The 25200-nt window shown below is 41.7% G+C and overlaps 1 protein-coding gene across 1 annotated transcript; it reads right to left on the bottom strand.

Annotated features, from left to right (window-relative positions):
* Window positions 1-1464: 1464 nt before the first annotated feature.
* LOC121306089 lies at window positions 1465-25200 on the bottom strand. The gene is made up of 15 exons (XM_041237791.1): window positions 25081-25200; window positions 21859-23604; window positions 14688-15307; window positions 13330-13425; window positions 12920-13153; window positions 12606-12765; window positions 12219-12284; window positions 10701-11226; window positions 5707-6343; window positions 4342-4437; window positions 3916-4149; window positions 3603-3762; window positions 3170-3226; window positions 2838-2903; window positions 1465-2276 (listed from the first exon to the last, which is right to left on the bottom strand). The coding sequence occupies exons 1-15, from the start codon at window positions 25178-25180 to the stop codon at window positions 1747-1749; spliced, it is 5328 nt and encodes a 1775-aa protein (XP_041093725.1). The 5' UTR covers window positions 25181-25200; the 3' UTR covers window positions 1465-1746.

The following is a 25200-nucleotide window of genomic DNA, read 5'->3' as shown; positions in this document are numbered from 1 at the left end:
TGTGTATATTGTTTTATTTATTTATTTATTTATTTATTTTAACATTTTGACCACTGTTTTAAACTTTGAAATTGCATTCCCTGCCTCACGATGGCTTCCCATGTACCCACGTGGACCTCTCAGAACTACGTTTCCCATCATCCTCCTGCTCACTGGTAAGTCCATCTCAGTTACATATGTGAGCAGGAGGATGATGGGAAATGTAGTTCTGAGAGGTCCACGCGGGTACATGGGAAGCCATCTTGAGGCAGGGAATGCAATTTAAAAGCTTTGAAAAGTGGTCAAAATGTAAATAAATTTTAACAATACACACACCTTACATGATTTTTATGGCTTTTTATAGTCTTGGTTGGAGACCAATTAATCAATAATTAACAATTATCCAGCCACATTCTCACCAAATCTCTTGTAAACACAATCCTTGCATCCCACTGTTCCTTCTCAATTTATATCTAGACCAGAACACAAATACCAGTTAATGTGATGCTTGTAAATTCCAGGCTGTTTAAAAATGTTCAATAGCCATTTCAGACAGTACATCTCATATAAGTTTTCACTTTGGAAGGAATACCCAGTGTGTGACTCTGTAATTGCGCGAGTTCATGTTATTTTGGTGTGCACTTTAAATATATAGTAGACTCTCTTTCAGCATACCATTGAAAAGATATAATAATAATAATAATAATAATAATAATAATAATAATAATAATAATAATAATAATAATGGTTTTTGTAAATAATTTTTAAAATAATACAAATAATTCCTAACACATTCATACGTGTTGTGCTGCTTAATTTTGTCTCCTAAATTCATTTGACAGTCATTAGCTAAACTGAAATTCTGTTTTTCTCAGCTGGTCAGATTAGCCAGCAATAATTTCATAAACCTACATTAAACTGATTCAGAACACCTAAGAACAAGAAATAAAAGTGAAGTCGAACACGATTTTCAAATGAATCAAACGCATGTATTTAAAAATCCCGTTTCCAATCATTCCGAGTCGTTCTTACTGCAATAATTTTATTTTTGATTACTTTTGTGTCCAGGATGTTTCACCTGAGTTCAGGAGCTGTTCTTCAGTTCTAGTTGCTGTTGGACTGCTATTTAATTGTCTCGTTCTGTACAGGGGTTATCCCACCCCTGTGTTTATTTGTATTACTATCATTTTAATGCACTGTTTTGTGTTTATTTTAAAAACTGTTTCATTGTAATTATTGCAATGATTATTAACAAACTGGCTATTTTTCACACATATGAGAAATCCCATGCAGAATGTTGTCGAGGGACAAACTAGGTAATCGATAGCCAGCTAGTCCCTCAGCCACAATATAAAAACAAGCAGCTTTCACTCACTCGAGGCTGGGTTTTTTTTTTTGTTTTTTTTTTATCAGAGGAGGAACGTAAGAGCAAAGTGCAAATAAAAATAACAATTGAAATGTTTGCTCCTTCTACATCAGCACGATCATTCTGTTTAAATCTCCTGTTTTAGTGATAAATGCGTTCATCAGTCCTTCAAATCGCAGCACTGTGTGTGTTGCTCCATTCCCTTCCTGGTCTGAAAGAAAGAAAGAAAGAGACAAAGAAAGAAAGAGGATGAGGATAGAAGATGAGAGATCAACACGCTGTATTGATCTTCCAGATTGACGGCTTCACTTTACACATGGAGAATATCGGATTAAACATTCCCTTCACCCGAGGAGCGGAGAGGGAGTTCAATCAAAGGTTTTCTTAAAACACGGAACAGTCTAGTTCAGCTGGTAGATTGTTACAGTGGAACAAGGATAAAGCCTAAACCCAGGATAGAGCGGCTCAGTGAATGTGGTTTGGAATCTGTGCAGGAGGGTCATTGTGTCAGAGACGCCATAAAATGACAGAGTGCCGGCATTAAAGTCCAGATACACTCCTATTCTGGGGGAGTAGGGGGCAGCTATTGCCGTTTTCTTGTTATTGTGCCAGGCAGTGTAACTGTAATTGGAGCAGTCCAAACACCAGGACTTGTCATTATGTCCAAGGATACAGGAAAGACTCCCTCCTTTCCTGCTGATTCCTTTATATGTGACTCCTATATCAGTCCATTGCCCACTGCATTCAATCTCCCAGTAACAGCAAGTCTCAGAAAAGTCCTCTCTGCAAAGCACTTGGGCCCGGCTGTCAAATCTTGCTGGGTGATTGGGATATGGCTGGGTCTCTCCACTCCATGTCACCTTTCTGTTCCCTTCAGACAGACAGAGCACTCTGTGCGCTGTGTTGGGGTCCAGTGTGAGCTGACAGGAATCTGATTGTAGAGAAGAGGGTGGTTAGAGGAGAGACGGTTAGAAAAGTCAAATCACTGAGAAAATCAACAGTCATTGTCTGATGCATCCTCAAATCACTCTGTCCTTTCTGCTTTAACAGTCCCTGTTCCCTCCTCGCTGCTCCTCCATGCTCCCTGTTCCCTCCAATATGCTCCCTCCTTACTGCTCCCTCCTCCCTCCTCTATGCTCCCCGCTCCCTCCTCCATGCTCCCTCATCTATGCTCCCTCTCCCTGATACAACAGGAAAGGGCATTGGAAGTAATAGGATTATTTGTATTATTTTGGGTAGTTTGTAAGAATTCATTTTGCAGCTGGCAATCAATGCACAAAGCAATGATGATGTTCATTTTAAAATATTCTGCTTGTATATATCTGTCCCAGTACTTGTTGGAGAGGAGTGTAGATTAATGGCTTCACAATTACAAATAAATAATAATAATTGCTGGCCTCAAGCTCCACCCCTCCCTGTTCTGTAGTGTTAGCTCTTCTCACAATGGAGTGGCACATCTTTCAATCAAATGCTTCAGTGAAAACAGACTTACATTTCAAAAACTCAGCTCTGTTCCTTGGCTCTGGAGCCTGCAGACTGTCAACTGCAACTTCATTCACTGGGGAGAAAAAAAAAATAGAAAAATAGAATTGAAACATTTGGATTGAACACGCGCTAGACTCCAAATACCAATCTGCCATGCTCTTAATCTTTAAAGACAAGTGCATCTGTTTAGTTTAGCAGTATAGCAAAGGACCCAGCTAAATCTTTCACACAAGAACTAATCTAATACATCTCCAGCCACTCTTTTACTGAGGCGTTAGGTTCTTCCAAAAAGGGAGAATGTCTCTGTATGTAAAATGTTTTACTGGAGAATAGCCTTACCTTTTAAGTGTCTGACACTGCTCCTAGACCCCAGGCTATAAGCTGCTGTTTCATTCACTAGATAAAATACACAAAACAGTTTTAAACCAAAGACTTTACTGTAGATGATTTGGAATACAAACATGACCATGACCTACAACTCTTTGATAAGAAAGTTCTGGAGTGTAAGTTAGCATCCTGTATGGAATGAATATGTTGTTAAAGATTTGAATCCCTCTGTCCCTGTTTGAATGCTATTGTGTTGTTTTCTCATGTCATGTCTTTAGAAACTCTCTTCCTTCCTGTTATCATCACCTGGGAAATAAAACATCTGCAATATTAATATAGCCAACAATCTGCAAGAGGTCTTTATTAATGTCTTGAAAGTCCTGTCCCTCCTCAAGCCATGGTCTATTTGAGAAATCTCTACCAAAGGAATCTGTTTCACACCCACCTGTTTTGGTTATTTTGACTAATTCCCTCTTGCAGAAGTCCTCAATATGGTCTTTAAGTTCAGATACAGCTTTCCTCACAGCCCAAAAAGAGATGTCTGTATTGACAGTAACGCTGGGTAAGTCTCCAGCTTCAGGAGGGGCACAGAGAGACTGGAAATTCTACAACAGGAAAGTGAGGAAAGGAGTTTTCAGTGAAACAGAATGGGGGACAAAACATTCCTGGCGAAAAGCAAGGATTCATTCAATTGGAGAGGTCTATCTGAAAGCGTCCCAGTTATGTACTTGAGATTTTCTAACAAGCAGTGATGTTACCTGTAGAAAATGGATGTGATCCTCTGTCTCTGAAAGCTGTTTCAGCTCAGCGTTTCTCCTCCTTAGCTCAGCAATCTCCTGCTCCAGTTTCTTCATGCGTCCTTCAGCCTGATTCACTGCAGCCTTCTCGTTAGCTCCAATCAGCTCAATAACCTCAGTGTGGATCTTCTCAATGGATCGGATCAGCTCAGTGAAGATCTTCTCACTTTCCTTTATTTCTATGCATGCAGATCTCTGAGTGAAAGAACACAGTAGAGGAGACATGGTTAGAATTGATATCAAAAACACATCAGGCATAGACAGCAAACTTCTGTAGATGTGTTCCAGTGCATTTGTTAATAATAATAATAATAATAATAATAATAATAATAATAATAATAATAATAATAATAATAATAATAATAATATTCTCTTGTCAATACCCACTTTCAGTGACTCCACAGCCTGTTTCAGCTCCTCCACTTCTTTCAGTCTCTCCTGGATTCTCTGTTGTATTTCTGTCTGTGTCTCTCCCAGCTGCTTCTGTGCAGAAACACAGTGACACAGTGACATTTCTGATGGGACATTGAGTGACACCCTGTCACACCCAACACGCCTTTTTAGGTATGCTATTGAAAATGTCAGAAAAATTGTAATTCAAGTATATTTTCCATTTTTATTGCCCCCTTTTATATTATCTCTTTTCAATGTTTGTATAATTCTGTGTGGTTCTGGAATATATTTTGCTCTTCAGTTCTAGTTGCATGCCGTAGACATCTGTAGCACAGGCTAGATCAGACAACATGTGTGTATAGTAGTAAGATACAACACCATCTAGTGCACAGCAGCCAGCAATACAAAAAGACATTTGATCCACAGTAGCTGTCCACTAGATGGTACTGTTTCATACTATTAACAGTGAATGATGGATGATTTAGCATGTATTACATTTTGTTTGTCTGATAAAATCCCCCTGATACAAAAAAATGAAATCGTTATATACCCTATAAACACTGGAAATGGTATTTTAATTCACACTGACTTCACCCCTTTCCCATTGAAAAAAACAACCTTCCCCAGCGCAGTCGGGCAATGTCCCTCCTCCCTGACTTGTATCTATCATTGATTTATTCTGAATACTTTAAACTGAGTGGCTGCAAATGCCTGCATTTCTATTGGAGGACTGTACATGCTTGCGAGATTTAGGTTTATAGAAATTAGACTACAGGATTTAAAGCTTTCTTTTGGTTTGATAGGGAGGATTTACACACTCGTGGAATTTAAAACAGAATTGCAAAATGTGGCGAAGTGTAAAAAAATGCCTAAACACACAGAAAGCAAAGAAGAATATACCCGGACCAGAAGGATTTCATTGTGGAAGACAGCAAAGGAAAAACACAATTTTACATTTCAACAAAAAATCCAAAATATTTTATAAAATTTAGTTTTTCACTAACTTAAACCTGTTCTAATTGTGTGAAAACAAATGTGTTTTCGACTTTTATTTTCTTGTTGTTTTCGAGCAGCGTTTTGTTTTGAATGTTTTGTATTTTTGTATCAAAGGAAACCTCCTGTGTCTCTCCTGTCAATCAGCGATAGCCACACCCATAACAACTTTCCTGTTACACCCTGAAATACATTGTAATACATCATAGTTGATATAGAGCAACTAGGGCTCTTTAAATAGCTCTTAATAGCAAATTAAAATCTGATCTAATGTGAGACTGTATAACCTTGTAAACAGATATGTTAAATATACCTGGGAATTCTTATCTTCTAGAATAGCTACAAAGAAATGGTTCAAATCCTTACCTGTTTCCCAGTCCTTTCTTTCTCAGCTGAGACTGTATCATGGCTCTTGTGTTCCTCTTCTGTACACAACCAGCAAATACACATCTGATCGGTTCTACAGAAGACCTCCAAAACCTTTTGGTGTTCAACACAAAGCTTCTGCTCCAGATTTCCAGTTGCATTGACCAGCTTGTGCCTCTTGAAAGCAGCCCCCTCATAGTGTGGCTTGACGTGTGTTTCACAGTAAGAGGCCAGGCACGTCAAACAGGATTTCACAGCTTTGAACTTTGTCCCAGTGCAGAAATCACACGGCACATCACCAGGTCCAGCACAACTTTGAGCAAGAGGAGGACTTAGTCCTGACTTCTTTAATTTCTCCACAATATCAGCAAGAATGGTGTTTCTGCTCAGATCAGGCCTTGGGGTAAAGGTCTTTCTGCACTGGGGGCAGCTGTAGACACCGGTATGATCAGTCTGATCCCAACAGTTCTTAATACACCCCATACAGTAACTGTGTCCACATGATGTAGTGACTGGGTCCTTCAATAGCTCCAGACACACTGGACAGCTAAACTGGTCCTCTCCTATCAGAATATTCGCTTCTGCCATTTCTGCTGCAGTGAGAGAGAGAGAGACTGATGATTTCACAACAAGCAAACTTCACTGTGCTGATTTCCTGGAATCGTGTGAAGCTCTAAGAGGCGGGGTTTTGGACTGAGACCAGGTTTAGACAAGCAGGCTGAGCAGAAACTGTTGAACAATGTGAGAGGGGCAGAGAGGAGAGCGTTTGGGAATTGGACTGGAGTTTGAGAATGTCACAGTAACCCTTACAGCTACAGTATGTGTTTGACTGCACTAGACCTTCACTTCTGTGTGGGTCTGAATCCTTAGAAGTTCACAAGGGAAATGAGTTTGGTGGAGTTCGATCTTCGTGGGCATTAATCCACATCTCAAAGTCCATTAGTCCTCAACCACAAACTTGTCTCTGAGCACCAACTGCTTTCTTCCCTCCAGTTCAGGGCAAGCTCGAGCCTGAACTGCTCACCCCCCTAAGAGAACGTGAAGGGTGGTCCCTCCAGTCCAGGGCAGGCTGTATATTATGAGATCTACCCGTTTTCATGCATTATCAGACAGGATAGCTATGTTACTTACAGACTAATTTATTACAGTGTTGATGTCATGTGTTAAAAACATTTTATACAGAACAGGCACTTAAACAAAAGTCATAATCAAGGGACCTACTTTTCAAATCTGTACTATGTTGTCATTATTTTCATCTTGCCTCTCATCAGAATGTCATTCTCTCAAGTCCCTTCTTGTTTTGCTGTTGCTCGTTTTGTTTCCCACACTACTTTATTTCCACTCTCTTTGACTCAGGTGAAGTTCACTGATCCTGCAGCCCCCACACTGGTTTCTTCTCCCCGTTCACTTCCTTCCTTCCTGTGTTACAGGTAATAGAACCTCGCCTTCTGACCCCCCTTCATCAAACATTTCAAATAGATGTAACTTTAATCAGCAATACCGCTGTGTTTTGAAAACACTCCTAATAGATATGAACACTCAGAGCCCTACTTGTAAATAGTATTTGGTTTGTGTTTGGTGCTTATGGTTGGCAGGGATGGGGTTAATACATGTCCCTTCCAAATGCACATGGTTCCCAAATGAGATAATTGGTGCCACAAAGGGACGTAGTTACGCGCGTACGACCCCTTACATCGACACACTAACACCCTGAAGCACTGCGCTTTGTTTTTGATTTTGCAGATAGAGAGAACGAGGGGTGTTGCGACCGAGCACTTGCACGAGCACAGCGCACTGCCAAGGAGCACAGCAGCGTGGAGCATGAGCCCTGGCACCCTGCCCGGATTATAAATATCAGTATGCATGCTTTTATTACGTTGGACTGCAAGCCAAAATACAGTTCTCTGGAACCGCTTGTAAATAATAAAAATAAAAATGATCATTGTAAATAAATCACCTTCTCATGGCAAATGACATTTAATAGAGAAAAGTGTAAGGTACTGCACGCAGGAAATAAAAATGTACATTATAAATATCATATGGGAGATATTGAAATTGGAGAAGGAATCTATGAAAAAGACCTAGGAGTTTTTGTTGACTCAGAAATGTCTTCATCTAGACAATGTGGGGAAGCTATAAAAAAGGCTAACAAGATGCTCGGATACATTGTGAAAAGTGTTGAATTTAAATCAAGGGAAGTAATGTTAAAACTGTACAATGCACTAGTAAGACCTCATCTTGAATATTGTGTGCAGTTCTGGTCACCTCGCTATAAAAAAGATATTGCTGCTCTAGAAAGAGTGCAGAGAAGAGCGACCAGAATTATTCCGGGCTTAAAAGGCATGTCATATGCAGACAGGCTAAAAGAATTGAATCTGTTCAGTCTTGAACAAAGAAGACTACGTGGCGACCTAATTCAAACATTCAAAATTCTAAAAGGTATTGACAGTGTCGACCCAAGGGACTTTTTCAGCCTGAAAAAAGAAACAAGGACCAGGGGTCACAAATGGAGTTTAGAAAAAGGGGCATTCAGAACAGAAAATAGGAGGCACTTTTTTACACAGAGAATTGTGAGGGTGTGGAATCAACTCCCCAGTAATGTTGTTGAAGCTGACACCCTGGGATCCTTCAAGAAGCTGCTTGATGAGATTCTGGGATCAATAAGCTACTAACAACCAAACGAGCAAGATGGGCCGAATGGCCTCCTCTCGTTTGTAAACTTTCTTATGTTCTTATGTTCTTCTGTTTCACCGCTCACATCTTGACAGTCTCTAGCAATTTAATATTGCTTTTCCGAATCAAGTGTCAGACATTCATACACAAATTCATACATGCATACACACACAAACATACACACAGCTATGCACCACCCTATAGAATTAACACATTTTGCTTCATAAAGTCAAATGAATCCTTCTGAATAAAGTTAACATACTGAATTACAGACCGCTTTATAGTTTTTCTATAGAAGGTACGCCGCAGAAAAACTGACAATTGAAAAATGTGACATTTCAAAATCTAACATGAAAAACTACTGTTCTATTATTATGACTTCTGGTAGACTTTTGATAACATGATGTTAAATAAAAGATTTAAATTATGTTCATATTGTTTTTTTTATGTCTTAATTCTAAAATTGTAGGTGATGAAAAACTGTTGGGAATAGTTATACATACATACATACTGCAACAGGGTGGTTGAGGGCAGATAGATTAGCCTAGAGCTGGATAAGACCTTATTCCTTCAGGCACACTTAAACCCTGTTGGTAGTTAGATGTAGTACTACTGGGCTGACCACTAGGGGCCACTGTTCTGCAACGTGGTGGTTCTATGCAGCACAGGTGTGTTGAATATATGGTTTGCAGACCAGCAGAATGCAACCTTGACTTGCCTGATTGGAGCAGCACTGGAGCCAGTAAACACCTAGTTCACAGTCTTTCTCCGTGTAAGCTGGGAGTAAGCTGCATGGTCCAGCATTAGAGGAGAAGGAAACAACTGGGAGGGTATCAAACAAGTCTGGATAGAGAAAGCCTGACTCCTGTGTGTGTGTGTGTGTGTGTGTGTGTGTGTGTGTGTGTGTGTGTATATATATATATATATATATATATATATATATATATATATATATATATATATATATATATATATATATATATATTAAAAAAAACAAGCAACAGCATTAAAATATATCCTTTGGTCTCATGTATCTGGTGCCCCCACATACAACCCCATACAGCATCATGGTAGCTAACAGGAAAGGCGCTATATCACATTACATACCTATTCACAATAGGCACACACACACCCTTGGAATCCAGTCCAAACAGTGTACAAAACACCCCTGTATGACTTTATTTACTTATTTTATTATTTTTATTTCGTCAAACAAAATATAATTAAAAAAAAAACCAGAACTGCTGAAGAAAACATTGTAGTAATTGATGTATAGTTATCAATCTATAGTCATCTCAAAGACTCCTGAATGTTGATATGAAGAAAACAGAGGAAACAGCACCATCTAGTGGAGAACAGAAACCAGAAACTTACTGTGTGATTAGAACCAACACATCTATTACTACCAGTCTCTCCTGTCAGATCACAGATACGATAACGGGATTGCTGTCACCAATCTCAGTCAGGGTTTATTCAGACTGCCTGGCTGGTTTGAATGCATTGGAAAGTGGGTTTCTTCTTGTAATAAAGATGCGGTCGTCAGTATGTATTTCTCCTCAAGCGGTAGATGAAGCAAGGTAGATTCAATGTAATGGAAGAATATAATGGGGAGAGTGGATTGTAAGAGTGTAGAAATATGCAGTAAACGAGTTCAATAAAATACATGATACTGAATGAAATAACGTTTCGCATCCTGTGTAAAAATACAGGAAGGAATCTCATGTCATTTATGAGATCCATGGAAATGTCTTCTTTCTTGTGATGATATTTCACTCAAATTATTGTTAAAATAAGCAATACAAATACTGTACATATTTAGAACAGCCTAAAGAGTAAACCAGATGCATCTAATTAAGTGCCTGTTAGGGTAATTATCCAAACACCCCCTAAAATCCAATAACATAATAATTTAAAAAAAAATAGCACGAGGAAAAGGCATCTTGTACCTATTGCTTGCCTGTATAAAGGTATGTATGAAGCCCCAGGGTTTATAGACTTGCCAGATGCACCTAAATCACAAACAGTTCAGCCAGATACTATAAATATCTATAAATATCCATTTGATAGACAAAATCCAATTCGAAACAAGATCATGGTTTTTTGAGACTCTTGCCCGTCATGTTTTTCAAACCTGCACATTTGAGACCTATGTAGCCAATGGAAGTGCAATATAGGAACACATTGTGGGATTATTTAGTGAGCTACAATCAGCTTAAGAGATACTTCTCAGTACTTGCTGTGGGAATTCTAGCACTGTGCAGAGATGCCAACTAAGTCTGCCACTTGGTGCTGTTTATGTATTTGTAATCAACAAGACAGTCTAGATCAGCTGGCAGATTGTTACAGGGGAATCAGAACCAATCCAAAACCCAGGATAAAGCGGTTCGGTGAATGTGGTTTGGAATCTGTGCAGGAGGGTCATTGTGTCAGAGACGCCATAAAATGACAGAGTGCCGGCATTAAAGTCCAGATACACTCCTATTCTGGGGGAGCGGGGGGCAGTTATTTCAGTTTGATTGTTTTTGTGCCAGGCAGTGTAACTTGAACCAGAGCAGTACAAACTCCAGGATTTGTCATTGAATCCAAGGCCGCAGGAAGCATCCAATCCTTTCCTGCCGATTCCTTTATATGTGACACCTAAAAAAGCCCCTCCCCCACTCCACTCGATCTCCCAGTAACAGCGAGTCCCAGACAAACCCTCTCTGCAAAGCACCTGTTCCCAGCTGTCAAATCTCTCTGGGTGATCAGGACATGGCTGGGTCTCTCCCCATGTCACCTTTCTGTTCCCTTCCGACAGACAAATCTCTCTGTGTGCTGTGTTGGGGTCCAGTGTGAGCTGACAGGAATCTGACAATACAGGTAGAGGAGGAGAGGCGGTTAGAAAAGTCAAATCACTCAGAAAATCTCGCTAGGTTTGAACGGTCCTGACCAACAAAAAGACTGATAAATACATATTACAGCAAAGTCTTTTTATAAAGGCTGTTTCTGGCATAAGGATACAACTTAAAAACAAAAGAGGCATTGAGGAGCAAAGGTACAGAAGGGAGTGATGGGATTATTTGTATTATTTGGGTTTTGATTACTACATCTTAAAAAGAATATCATCCACTAAAACCCCTCATCCCTTCTATATGCTCCCCCCTTTCTCCTCCCTGCTGCATGCTCCCACCCCCATGCTCCCTCGTCCCTCCCTCATGCTCCCTGCTCTCTCCTCCATGCTCTCTCTTAGATGCTCTCTCCTCAACACTCCCTCCTCCCCCCTCCCTGTTAATGTACAATTCTTACACTAATCATATGCAACTCTGCATAAAATTATAGTTAACAATGTTCCTACGGCACGTGAGTTGCAGTTTTACCCACTCAGATCCCTTGCTTATTAAATATCTTCAAGAGAATAGCATCCACTCTTCAAATATCCATCTAATATTTCAATGAGCAATCCATCCCACAAGTGCAGTGATACGGCAATATACATTTCCTACCAGCACAGGATGACTGGGAAGGATAGCTGTTCATTTTACCCCACAGCTGGGTTCACATGCATTGGACATGTTTTAAAAGATGGGATGATTATCTATTCAGGGATACCAAGATATTTAGGGAGAGAAAGGTCTGAGTGCAAAAACAGGCAACAAATGCCCAACCCCAACTCATTCTGCATGTATTCATCTGAACCAATACTTGCTGGAGAGGAGTGTAGATTAATGGCTTCACAATTACTAATAAGTCATAATAATTGCTGGCCTCAAGCTCCACCCCTCCCTGTTCTGTAGTGTTAGCTCTTCTCACAATGGAGTGACACATCTTTCAAGCAAATGCGTCAGTGAAAAGAGACTTACATTTAAAAAACTCAGCTCTGTTCCTTGGCTCTGGAGCCTGCAGACTGTCAACTGCAACGTCATTCACTGGGGAGAAAAAAAGAGAGAAACATAGAATGTGTTGTTTAATGCGTGAATCCCTCTGTCTGTGTTTGAATGCTATTGAGTTGTTTTCCCATGTAATTTCTTCAGAAACTCTCTTCCTTCCTGCTATCATCACTCGGGGTGTCACTGTAAATGAGGTGGGGCATTTCAACCTGGGGAAATCATTTGAAATAAAACATCTGCAATATTCATATAGCCAACAATCTGCAAGAGGTCTTTATTAATGTCTTGAAAGTCCTGTCCCTCCTCAAGCCACGGTCTATTTGAGAAATCTCTACCAAAGGAGTTATTTTTCACACCCACCTGTTTTGGTTATTTTGACTAATTCCCCCTTGCAGAAGTCCTCAATATGGTCTTTAAGTTCAGATACAGCTTTCCTCACAGCCCCAAAAGAGATGTCTGTATTGACAGTAACCCTGGGTAAGTCTCCAGCTTCAGGAGGGGCACAGAGAGACTGGAAATTCTATAGCAGGAAAGTGGAGGAAAGGAGTTTCAGTGAAACAGAATGGGGTCCAAAGTATTCCTGGTGAAAAGCAAGATTTCATTCAATTGGAGAGGTCTGTCTGAAAGCGTCCCAGTTATTTACTTGAGATGTTCTAACAAGCAGTAACAAGCACCTGTAGAAAATGGATGTGATCCTCTGTCTCTGAAAGCTGTTTCAGCTCATCGTCTCTCCTCCTTAGCTCAGCAATCTCCTGCTCCAGTTTCTTCATGAGTCCTTCAGCCTGATTCACTACAGCCTTCTCGTTAGCTCCAATCAGCTCAATAACCTCAGTGTGGATCTTCTCAATGGATCGGATCAGCTCAGTAAAGACCTTCTCACTTTCCTTTATTTCTATGCATGCAGAACTCTGAGTGAAAGAACACAGTAGAGGAGACATGGTTAGAATTGAAAACACAAACACATCAATCTGTAGATGTGTTCCAGTCCTTTTGTTGTTATTAATAATAATAATAATAATAATAATAATAATAATAATAATAATAATAATAATAATAATAATAATATATTCTTGTCAATACCCACTTTCAGTGACTCCACAGCCTGTTTCAGCTCCTTCACTTCTTTCAGTCTCTCCTGGATTCTCTGTTGTATTTCTGTCTGTGTCTCTCCCAGCTGCTTCTGTGTAGAAACACAGTGACACAGTGACATTTCTGATGGGGCATTGAGTGATATTCTGTCACATCGAACACAGGCCTGTTTAAGTTTGCTATCAAACTGACAGAATAATTTGAGGGCAAATATATATATTTTTTTCTTCTCCCCTTACCGGTTTATAATGTTTGCAACAATTCTGAGTGGTTCTCAAATACAATTTGCTCTTCATTTCCAGTTGCATGCCATAGATATCTGTAGCACAGACTAGATCAGACAAAATTTTATATGTATAATAAAAGATTAACACTTTACCAATAAAAACAATTCTTCTCAGCCAGATGGTGGTTATAAACTGAAAGATCAAATGTTTTAAGTGTACAAGCAAGCCTCCCAAAAACACACCTCTCACTGTGGGCAGACTGGCAAGAACGGCATGGCACGAACACAGCAGCTCTGCCAGTGCAGATAGATGCGTATGTGTCACTAAATTAGGTGCTTGACTTTGCTGGGAATGTTATTTTTAATCATTTTACCAATTAAACTACAATATCTTAAACAATGAAACCGTTGCAAGATACATATAAAAAAACACAAGGAATATAAATCATGCTAATTTTACACTACAAATTCCAATGCACCACAAAAGAGCTGAACAAAATGGTTTGATTGTAAATCGTGTTTTTGCTAATTAAGTTTGTGCTAGATATGGCAGGGCATATTCAAATCCAGGTGTGGAATGTGGCTGGGTGTTAATTGATTAATTGGTTATAAATTAGACCTGACAACATGCCTTTAAAAAGGGTCTGAAAAGCCAGTTTCTTGGTTCTAACACAAGAGGAAAATGTATCTCGGATCACTGTGCGAGTTAACCAGGATCGCTAGCACTGGAAGGAATAGGGAACAAGTTTAAGAGATTTTAATCCTTCCCAAGTCTATAAAGGAGGTGTCAGGGGGGCTGTTCCTGGAGCGGGACCTCCTTTCTTGTTTGGTAAACTTCTATTTTCTAGTTGTTCTCGAGCAGTGTTTTGTTTTGAATGTTTTCTATTTTTGTATCAAAGGAAACTTCCTGTGTCTCTTCTGTCAATCAACGATAGCCACACCCGTAACAACGCCCCTGTTACACCCTGAAATACATTTAGGTAGCACACTTAAAAAACTATGCCTCTTTAAATAGCAAATTAAAATCTGATCTAATGTGAAACTGTATAACCTAGTAAACAGACATGTTAAATATCCCTGGGAATTAGTATCTCTAGGATAGCTACAAGGAAATGATTCAAACTTACCTGTTTCCCAGTCCTTTCTTTCTCAGCTGAGACTGTATCATGGCTCCTGTGTTCCTCTTCTGTACACAACCAGCAAATACACGTCTGATCGGTTCTGCAGAAGACCTCCAAAACCTTTTGGTGTTCAGCACAAAGCTTCTGCTCCAGATTTCCAGTTGCATTGATCAGCTTGTGCCTCTTGAAAGCAGCCCCCTCATAGTGTGGCTTGACGTGTGTTTCACAGTAAGAGGCCAGGCACGTCAAACAGGATTTCACAGCTTTGAACTTTGTCCCAGTGCAGAAATCACACGGCACATCTCCAGGTCCAGCATAACTTTGAGCAGGAGGAGGATTGAGTCCTGTCTTTTTTAATTTCTCCACAACTTCGGATAGAACGGTGTTTCTGCACAGAACAGGTCTTGGGGTAAAGATCTCTCTGCACTGAGGGCAGCTGTAGACACCTGTATGATCAGTCTGATCCCAGCAGTTCTTAATACACCCCATACAGTAACTGTGTCCACATGGAATAGCGACTGGGTCCTTCAATAGCTCCAGACACACTGGACAGCTAAACTGGTCATGCGCTACCAGTATATTCGCTTCTGCCATTTCTGCTGCAGCGAGACAGAGAGACTGACAATCTCACAACAAAAACTTCACTGTGCTGATTTCCTGGAATTGAGTAAAGCTCTAAGAGGTGGGGTTTTGCATCGAGACTAGTTTAGACAAGCAGGCTGAGCAGAGACTGCTGAATCAGCGTGAGAGGGGAGGAGAGGATAGAGGTGTGAGTGGGACCTAAAATAATAATGAAAGATTGATTCAGCACAGTTTATTCTTTTTCTAAATCCCCTACAATATTAATCCTGTCCTGCAGTTATGTTTAAGGTTGTGCTCAACATTGGGGTCAATTCCTTTTTTTCAATTCCAGTTCCATTTCAAATTCGTTTTGGAAATCAATTCCCAATTCTCTCGGGGCTGGCTGTGAGGAAGGCAGGATCGCTCGCCCCAGATCTCAGGTGTTTATACTACAATAGCACTGTTTTCCAGAACTGATATTACTGGCATTTATAGCACAAGCATTGGTAATGTTATGGACTGTATTAGTGGCATTTCATAATGCTGCTAATTTATATTATATATATATATATATATATATATATATATATATATATATATATATATATATATATATATATATATAGTGGAACAGGAAGCAGAGAAAGTGTAGTCCTGGGGAGCGCAGGACTACAGTTCCTTGAAGGTCACATTCATCTGGCTATGATTGAAAATTAGAGCCAGGGTCATGGTTTATAAAGAGTGCAGCCAGTCTGTTCGAGGCTGCTGTGTGGAGAACCCACTTGAGAGTGTGTACAAGCGTAGTGAGAAAAAAAAAACTGCATTCTCTTCTATTTTGTGTTTCCAGACTTGGCAGGACTTGGTTTGCTCTCCCCACTCACTTCACTGCTGTATCACAGGTAATAGGACCCCAGACCCCAGTGCAAGACTCCAGTGGGGTCCTAGTACAGGAGGAAAGAAAGTGAAGAGAGAGAGGAAACAAAGCACAGCTCTGTGCTACAATAACAAGGAACACAGTACCAGCATGTACTTGAGCTGCTGTGCCAAATGGAAAATTTACATTGCTCTATCAAATGATTCATATAATCGAAGTGACACAATGAAGACATTGGGCACCTGCTGCAGCTGGAGAGTGTTTGTCAGCAATTCATCTTCAGCTTCAGAAAACAGCGCTGTGAAATCCCAGGCTGGGGTTACACACTGTTTACACACAGAATCTCAACAATAGATCTATGAAGAGATCTCTCCTGATCGGAACATTAGTTTTGTTTTCCAGTCTTGGTGGTACTTGGTTTCCTCTCCCAGTTCAAGTGGGGCCCTATTATCTGTGACACAGGAAGGAAGTCAGTAGGGAGAGGAAACAAAGTAACGTTCTGGTCAGGATAAAAACTCAGAATAAAAATAAAGAAGACTAGAAAACAGAAAGAAATAACCAGAGAGTGTTCTGGGCCTGCTGTGTCACAATAACATGGGAATCTGACATCAGTTCCATTCTTCATAATCTCTAAGAGAAACCCCTTTAGTGCAGCGATACAGTGTAGAGCTGGGGAGTGTTTGTATATCTGCAGCTTCAGCACACAGTGCTGTCAATCCCAAGCACACTGATGAGACTGTACAACAGGCAGTGCTGTGTGATGCTCTGTGTTATGGATTCTGTCTTCTGTCAGTGAGATGAGATGAGATTAAAAGCTCTACAACCAGGATGGGACCACAGATCTGACAGACTTTAATAGAGGGCTGATAAGAGATGCTTGGTTGGCAGGTGCTTCTGTTTTCAAGAAGGCAGAAGTTATTACTGAGGCTTTTTCACAAGGAACAGTCTCTAAAGTGATGTGACTCTCTCTATGTAAGGGCCATTCTGACTTGACTGCAGATTTCCACCCCCAATACAACCCAACCTGAAGGAATTAGAGGCTGGTAATCATTGAGGAATGGTCCCGTATCCCTCCAGCACAATTTAAAAAGCACCTTGCAGAATCGCTAGCTGCCACGTCCAATCAGTGCCGTGCTGGCTGCCCATGGAGGCCCTACACCACATTGACACTGCTATGGCAGGTGTTTCTCTTTTTTTTTTGGTACAAATACTGAAAAACCTTTTTCTAAGTAGATTAATTTCAAATACAAAATAAAGGACCCATACAATTAAGTGTCAATCATTTTTTTAATGTGATTTGTTTACAGCTAATATACAGTTTTATAATTTTATGTATTGCAGATTTCTTATATCATCTGTTCAGTATTTGTAAGACATTAGTCAATCCTGTTACTACCCTGTATCACTGGTTCTATAATGCATTATAAAAACATTATAACTCATCTTTTAATCATCTATAAACTATTTAAAAATGACACCTTCATATTAAGTGTTACCATAACCTTCAGAAACACGTTCTAGTGCTCTTCAGCTAACAGGATTCTACTGTAGACAGGAATCTGCTAGAAACTATATTGACATGCCTTTGACATGGCAAGCATTGTGAGCTGCTGTTTACACAACCTGACATTGACAGGGATTGGAGCTGACAAAAATAATCCCATGAATCTCAGCGGCTGTGCACTGCCGTTCATTATGTGGGTCTCAAATGTGCAGTGTTGAGAGAAACACCTGCTATAGTAAACATGCACCCTGAGAATAAGCCATAGAAACTGAGAACTTTCTTTAACCTAAAGTAGCACCAGATCTGATCTTTTTCAAAACTGCACATTTGAGACCTATGTAGCCAATGGAAGTGCAATATAGGAACACATTGTGGGATTATTTAGTGAGCTACAATCAGCTTAAGAGATACTTCTCAGCACTTGCTGTGGGAATTCTAGCACTATGCAGAGATGCCAACTAAGTCTGCCACTTGGTGCTGTGTGAGTGTTTGTAATCAATAAATACTCAGGACATGTTGAACATTTGATTCTGAAACAGCTGTCCAGTTGTGAGTGTTTACAATTACAAAAACACTCCCCTGACAGATTAAACAGTAAAAATGAGGCTGCCTCGGCCCCAAGCATAAAAACAAATAATTCACCTCGTTTCACTCTGCAGGGGGCGCCGTTTTACCCCCTAGCTTTCATGCAAAGTTGTGTCAGGTTGAACATTCCCTTCACCTGAGGAGTGGAGAGGACAGGACAGACAGGGTTTCTTACAGCACAAAACAGTCTAGTTCAGCTGGCAGATTGTTAAAGGGGAATCATAAGAACCAACCCAAAACCCAGGATAGAGCGGCTCAGTGAATGTGGTTTGGAATCTGTGCAGGAGGGTCATTGTGTCAGAGACGCCATAAAAGGACAGAGTGCCGGCATTAAAGTCCAGATACACTCCTATTCTGGGGGAGTGGGGGGCAGTTATTGCAGTTTCATTGTTATTGTGCCAGGCAGAGTAACTGAAATCAGAGCAGAACAAACTCCAGGACTTGTCATTGCATCCAAGGACAGAGGAATCATCCCCTCCTTTCCTGCTGGTTCCTTTATATGTGACTACTACAGAAGCCCCTTCCCCACTGCACTTAATCTCCCAGTAACAGCGAGTCCCAGACAAACCCTCTCTGCAAAGCACTTGGGGATAGCAATCAAATCTCTCTGGGTGATCAGGACATCGCAGAGTCTCTGTCCTCCGTGTCACCTTTCTGTTCCCTTCAGACAGACAGAGCTCTCTATACGCTGTGTTGGGGTCCAGTGTGAGCTGACAGGAATCTGATTGAAGAGAAGAGGACGGGTAGAGGAGAGACAGTTAGAAAAGTCAAAATCACTGAGAAAATCAAGTCATTGTCTGCTGCTGTAGCAGGGGGAGATCTGTGCTGACTCTGCTGGCGTGTTCACAGGGCTGCAGGAAGAGGGCGGCAGTCATCCAACAACCGCCTGTGAGTCATGGCAGTGACACGGGGAGGTGGGAAAGTGGGTGTGTGGACTTTCCCCCTCTCTGCATGGCTGAGAGGCGAGTCTTGGGAGATTGTTAGCCCTATAAAATAATGCTCTGCTGTTTCCTCAGGGCTGCCCTTTAAATGCGCCGAGAGTGCAGAAGCGCTGGTTGAGGACCGAGAACCAGTCGGGAGAAACCGAAACTGAGTGTGTCAAAGCGAGACAGAGAGAGCGGGGAACCCTTGGGCAGACCCCGGAGTATTGTAACGGAGCAGGCTAGTTAGCCAGCAGTGTAGGACGGTGATCCGGGTCGCACGAGTAGCGGCGACTGGGATATAGCTGTCAAGGGCAGCACCTTTTCTTTGTAGTTTTGTTACTGTTTTATTTTCCCTCTTTCTTTGTGTCTTCTGTTTTGAATTATTGTTTCGAAGCACCTGCAAGGGCACCGGTATTGTGTACCATCGCTTGGTATGCCCGTGGTTCTGTTTACCATCGTTGGTAAATCAGACCACGGACCCACAGCGCCATCTGTGGGCTAAAAGAAAAATAGCACCCCGAAATCAAACTGGGCACCTGTGCGGTGTTGCCAAATCCACCTGTCTGTCTCCTGTGTCGGTGAATTACCCACCACCCTTCCACAGCTGCATACTCAAATCACTCCCTCCATCAGTCCCTGCTTCCCTCCTCCCTCTATGCTCTCTCCTCCCTTTTCCATGCTCCCTCCTTCATGCTCCCTCCTTGCTATTGTATGCTCCCTCATCCCTGTTCCAGTCTCTCTCTTGCTCCTTCCTCCCTGAGCCTTCCTCCATGTTCCCTCCTCCTTCTAAGCTCCCTGTTCCTGGCTCTCTCCTCCTTCCTTTATGCTCCCTCATCTCTCCTCCCTGCTCCCTCCTGAATGCTCCCTCCTCCCTGCCCCCTCATCATTGCTTTTTCCTCCCTGCTCCCTCCACCATCATCTATGCTCCCTCCTGTATGCTCTCTCCTCCCTCCTGTACGCTCCATCCTCCTTGCTCATTCCTCCTTCCTCTATGCTCCATCCCTGCTCCCTGCTATTTTACAGACAAGTGTATTTAGACTGTGATGTTTAAGGATGATAATCAATAGATTTGATCTACAAAATGATTGAGATTTATTTCTGACTTTGGATAAGTTCTCTCTCTATTTGTTCTGAAGTGTTAGCTCTTCTCACAATGGAGTGACACATCTTTCAATCAAATGTTTCAGTGAAAACAGACTTACATTTTAAAAACTCAGCTCTGTTCCTTGGCGCTGAAGCCTGCAGACTGTAAACTGCAACTTCATTCACTGGGCAGAAAAAAAGAGAGAAACATAGAATTGAAACACACAACAGTCATTGGCTGCTGCATCCTGAAATCACTCCCTCCTCCCTGCATCATCAGTCCCTGTTCCCTGCTCCCTCCTCCCTGCTCCATCCGTTCTCAGACGTTAGTTTTGGTGTTTTGGGGCGATCAGCCAATAATACAACCATTTCCACGCTTCCTGCGTTTTCATTGGTCAGATTGTCACACAGTGTTAAATGTGAGCTGAAGCAATCGTAAAACTGCATCACTGAGAGCCGCAGTGGGACGTTATTATAGTTTAAAAAAATAATGTTTATACACACACACTGACACGCACACAGAATAAATAGCTTTTATATTTTTGAAAAATAAAACAAAATAGTAATAATAATAATAATTCCTGTAATATCAAGTTGAAATCAAGTCCTCCATATCAACTCCTAATAATAATAATAATAATAATAATAATAATAATATTATGTAGCGCCGTTTCAATACTCTTGAGTGAAAGAAACCCCTTCAGCCCTCCCTGTCCAGTGAAAACCAGCTCAATCCAAGAGAATGTTACTTTATCTACTGTAAACCTGGTTCCCTGAAAGAGAAGATGGCCGCGAACCACGAGGTCGCATCGGTCAACATCGCGGTTTTGTCGCGAAAAGAGAGCGAGCCTCCCCTCCGTGACGATTATGTACCCTCGGTAGGCGGGACTGAGGGGGTCACCGAGGGGAGGGGGGCCTATCAGCAGCTTTAATAGAAAGAGCTCAGTGACACCTACCAATAGGCAGGCATATATCCCGTAACGATGTTTTGGTGGCGATCTTCGAACTGTAAGGGAAACCCGCGTTTCCAAGATCGGAACTACCTCGGCAACAGCCTCTCTGCTTTCCAGCTTCGGAGCGAACTGCATTTCCCATGAGGGAGTCAGCGGAAACTTTTACAAATCGTCCGCCCGAAAAACCTCCAGACCAAGAGGCTTTGCAATACACTTTGATTCTGACTGAAGGTAATCCACTTCTCACAGAAAGGGTCACAGAAATGTCAGCAAACAGCAGACCGGGGAAATGGCAAAACAGAAACGTTACAGAGTGGAGTTTTAACTCGCTCCCTAACAAGTTCCACGGAAACCCTGACGGCAAAAAAAACAATAAACAAAAACAGAAACGGCGCTCTGCTCAGGAAGTCCGCGTGCAACAAGCCATGGTTCAGAGGCAGAGGGTTCTCACAGGGTGAGGCAATCCACACACAGGCAGAGGGCGGGCGCGAACCCGGGGCCTCTCACTCTGAAGCAAAGCCAGTTCTTTTGTACCGCTGCACTTTAAAACAATCTTCGAATCCCTAGCTAGTGAACGAACCTTCGGACGCAGATATAAAAAGAAGGTACAAGACTTTTGACAAATTGCCACAGAGAAGGGTGATAAAAGACATTTGACTTAAACAAAAGAAAAAAAATATAAATAACCACTCACCTGTGTCTTGTGCAGATGAACTTGTTGTCTTGACTTTGCTGGTTGTGTCACCGCTCACAGTATAGCCCAACTTCCCTTCCACTGTGTATCTAAATTCATACTCTGTGTTCGGCTGCAAGCCTGACACAGTGAGGGTCTCTGTTTTATCAGTGCTGGATTGAATTGTCCATTCCTTCTGATTAACGCACTTATACTCCAGATGGTATTTCAGTTTCTGATCAGCATCACCGCTGGGGGGCACCACCTTCAGAGTCACACGGTCATGGGTGACATCACAGACCTCAGGGTCGTCAGGTTTTGCCGGGATCTCAAAATGTGTGTATTTCGAGGATCCATTTTCACGCAGGAGAATGCAGGCTCCGGGAAACTCCTGGTCTTCCTTAGAAGCTACAAAGAACTTTGTTTTCTTGTCCTCCCTGTTGATGTTCACTAACTCCTGGAAAGCCTTCAAATGCGTTCTGATCTTCAGATTAGTTTCGCTGCTCACCCACTGCTTGCTCGCTTGATGCAAATAATTTCTAGCAGTTGAACGCTCAGGGTTCTTCCTCGCTTGGGTTTCAAGGTAGTTTTTTAGATGTTCCAGATACGGTTCGGGCTCGTGCAGTGAGGTGAACGTAAAGCAAACAATATTTTCAGTCTCACTGTTTAATTCTTCACAGTCTAGCTCGTTCACAGAAGATACAGCGTGGATGTCTTTTAATATAGTAAGGCAATACCCCACTGCATTGATTTCTCTCTCTTTGCTGTTCAGCCAAGCATGTTGTGCTTTAAAGTTAAAAGGGGACTCTTCATGACTTTTTAAAATCTCTCGGAGCGATTCTTCCTCTTGCTCACCTCCGCGGATGGAAGGCAGCACGGCGGACAGTTTTCTCATGAAATTCATCTTGTACAGCGTGCTCCTTTGCTTCAGTTGTCGAACCTTCTCACTGACTTCAGGAAACGTTCCAGCAACAACGTCTTTTAAGGCGTCATTGCTTTGCATTTCAATTTTGTTAAATTCCTCTAAAACAGTTTGCGCAGACGATACCAAATAGTCGCTTACGTTCCTTTCCAGCTTGGCAGCCCTAGAGTCCAGCTTGATTAACGGGTACAGCCAGACCTTCACAGGCACTGCGTTCTCTCCTTTGTCCCCGAGCAATTCCGGAAGAGCGGAGTAGGCTTTCACAGCACCTTGGTAAGTTGACGGGTTAGATGAGAGACGAAAATCTCCATGGAACGTGCAGCTGAATTTTTCAACTTCAGCTTTTTCTGTTGCTTTCAAGTCAATAGAGCCTTGACCTTCCATGGGAAATGTAGGTATTTTACTTATTGCTAGCTCCATTTTTCCGTGGATTTCCTGTTTCTTCTCCTCCGAGGATAACTGCCGGTCGAATACGAAATACGCCCGGGCGCCATACAGCACAGCGGTAACCACGTGGGTCGCTGTCTTGTCATCAAACACGCTGGGGTGAGACACTTTCCCTTTGGCCAGATGATTCATGGTCAGATTCTCAAATTGTGTTGTTGTGTAGTACTGCAGAGTGACTCGGGACTGTCTTGTCGACTTCTTTGTGTCATTGTAGTAGTTTGCAGCTCCGCTCACTTGAACCAGCCCCCCCAGGAGACTTGCCTTGAGGGCAGCGTCCACTTTCAAAGCAGAAGCCTTGTCTTCAATGGAGTCCGAGGTGCTGATGCTGAACTCTGTTATAGGCTGGTTTTCTTTATTTATGCTGGCTTGTAGTTCTTCTGGGTTCCATAAAGTAATTCCTGTCGTAGAAGCAGGATGGACATATTTGTTGTGCATTTCTAGAATAACCAAGTGCCTTCACCAATAAAGCTTTACGTCCAAAAAAACAATCTATTTCTTCACAATTCCAAACATTTACCACCTTGGTAAATGTTGGCAGTTTCTGGTAAAACGTAAGATTTACCAGATGTGAACTTTCTGTGTTTAGTTAGTTACATTTTTATAGCACCTTTAGCCAAGGCACTTTACAAGTCTAAACAAAACGGTACAATCAAGGAAAATGGAGGAAAAAGAATATAAATTCGGGGAGACAAATTAGTGGCTTAAATGAAAGCAGTCGCTCAGAGGCTAGGTCAGGGTCGGGAAAGCAGGGTCATAACAGGAGGTCAGGGGTCAGAAGTAGCAGTAGGCTGGGCTCGGGAGAAGAGATGCGTTTTGAGGGAGGAAACTACGCAGTGTGTGTGACTGTTTTATGATAAGTGGGAGTCTATTCCAATGAAAGGGAACAAGAAGGGAAAAGGAACGGAAAACAGGCTTGGGCACAGGGCGAGGGTGGGACGGAGAGGAACAACAGCGACTGGGAGCGTAAGGGACGGGAATAGTAGGTAATCAGTGCAGCCAGATAAGGTGGGGCAAGACCATGGAGAGATTTATACAAAAGGGTAAGGAATTTGAACAGGCACAGTCCACAGCAGTGATGAGGGTTAGGAAGTATTCGAGTTTGGCTAGCTCCATAGCAGAGGGAAAATTACAGAGGAGGGAGCGGTAGGCTTTGAGATACAAAGATGGGGGGGAGGACTTCCAGAGTCGCTCTGCTCGACGCAGGGAACATCGGTCAGCTTCAAGGGAAGGGGTAAGTCATGATTGAGGAGACCTAGACGAAGAATAAGGGTGTGGGGGCGCTAGGGAGTTAAGGGACGAGAACAGCGCAGTAGACAGGGTGGAAAATGCACGATACTCTTCAGAGGCAGAGTGGTCAGCTAAATGAATTATAAAAAATAACAAACATGTAATTAGTGTACCAAATAAAACTGTACTGTAATTAGTAAAATTAACAAATGAATAGAGAAATAATACATTATAGAAATAAAACTGATAATAATAATAATAATAATAATAATAATAATAATAATAATAATAATAATAATAATAATAATAATAATAATATACAAGCCAATAAACCACACACACTGTCAGTTCAGGACAGTACAGTAATTGTCTATTCTCTATTTTAAGTCTTTAGGCCCTGGCCACATTAGCGTTTTAGAACCATGTTAAGGGTTCAAAACCTGTTTAAAAGTGATTAACTCAATTAACAACCACACTAAACACGGTTCATAACTGAGTTCAAAACCTGCTTCGGACTTGGCTGTCGGCATAACTGGGTTAGACAAACTGGGGCTCCCTATTGGAGCTGTACTGTTCCTGCACCTCACACTGGTGCGCTGTCTCACTCCTGTGGGCTGAACAAGTGCATGCAAGTGCCAGCAGTTTACCTGGAATAAGGCGATCCTTCCGGCAGTCGTACAGCATTCCCAGCTGGAAGGGTCGTCCGAGAGCTGCCATCTCCAGCGTCTCGTCCCCTGTGTTAGCCATGCGTTATCTGAGCAAGAGCC

The sequence above is a fragment of the Polyodon spathula genome, chromosome 46, assembly GCF_017654505.1.
Source record: "Polyodon spathula isolate WHYD16114869_AA chromosome 46, ASM1765450v1, whole genome shotgun sequence".
In the NCBI taxonomy this organism is placed as follows: domain Eukaryota; kingdom Metazoa; phylum Chordata; class Actinopteri; order Acipenseriformes; family Polyodontidae; genus Polyodon; species Polyodon spathula.
The sequence above is the reverse complement of the archived record's forward strand: the minus strand, read 5'-3'. Positions and strand labels throughout refer to the sequence as shown.

What these genes read in the sequence shown, in the direction of transcription:
- LOC121306089 (XM_041237791.1), bottom strand. Translation starts at nt 25,180, where the DNA reads ATGGCTAACACAGGGGACGAGACGCTGGAGATGGCAGCTCTCGGACGA. An exon ending in AAGAAAGGACTGGGAAACAG is followed by an intron (nt 13,426 to 14,687) that starts GTAAGTTTGAAT and finishes GTTTCTACACAG; the next exon opens with AAGCAGCTGGGAGAGACACA. An exon ending in ATCACATCCATTTTCTACAG is followed by an intron (nt 3,763 to 3,915) that starts GTAACATCACTG and finishes TTCCTGTTGTAG; the next exon opens with AATTTCCAGTCTCTCTGTGC.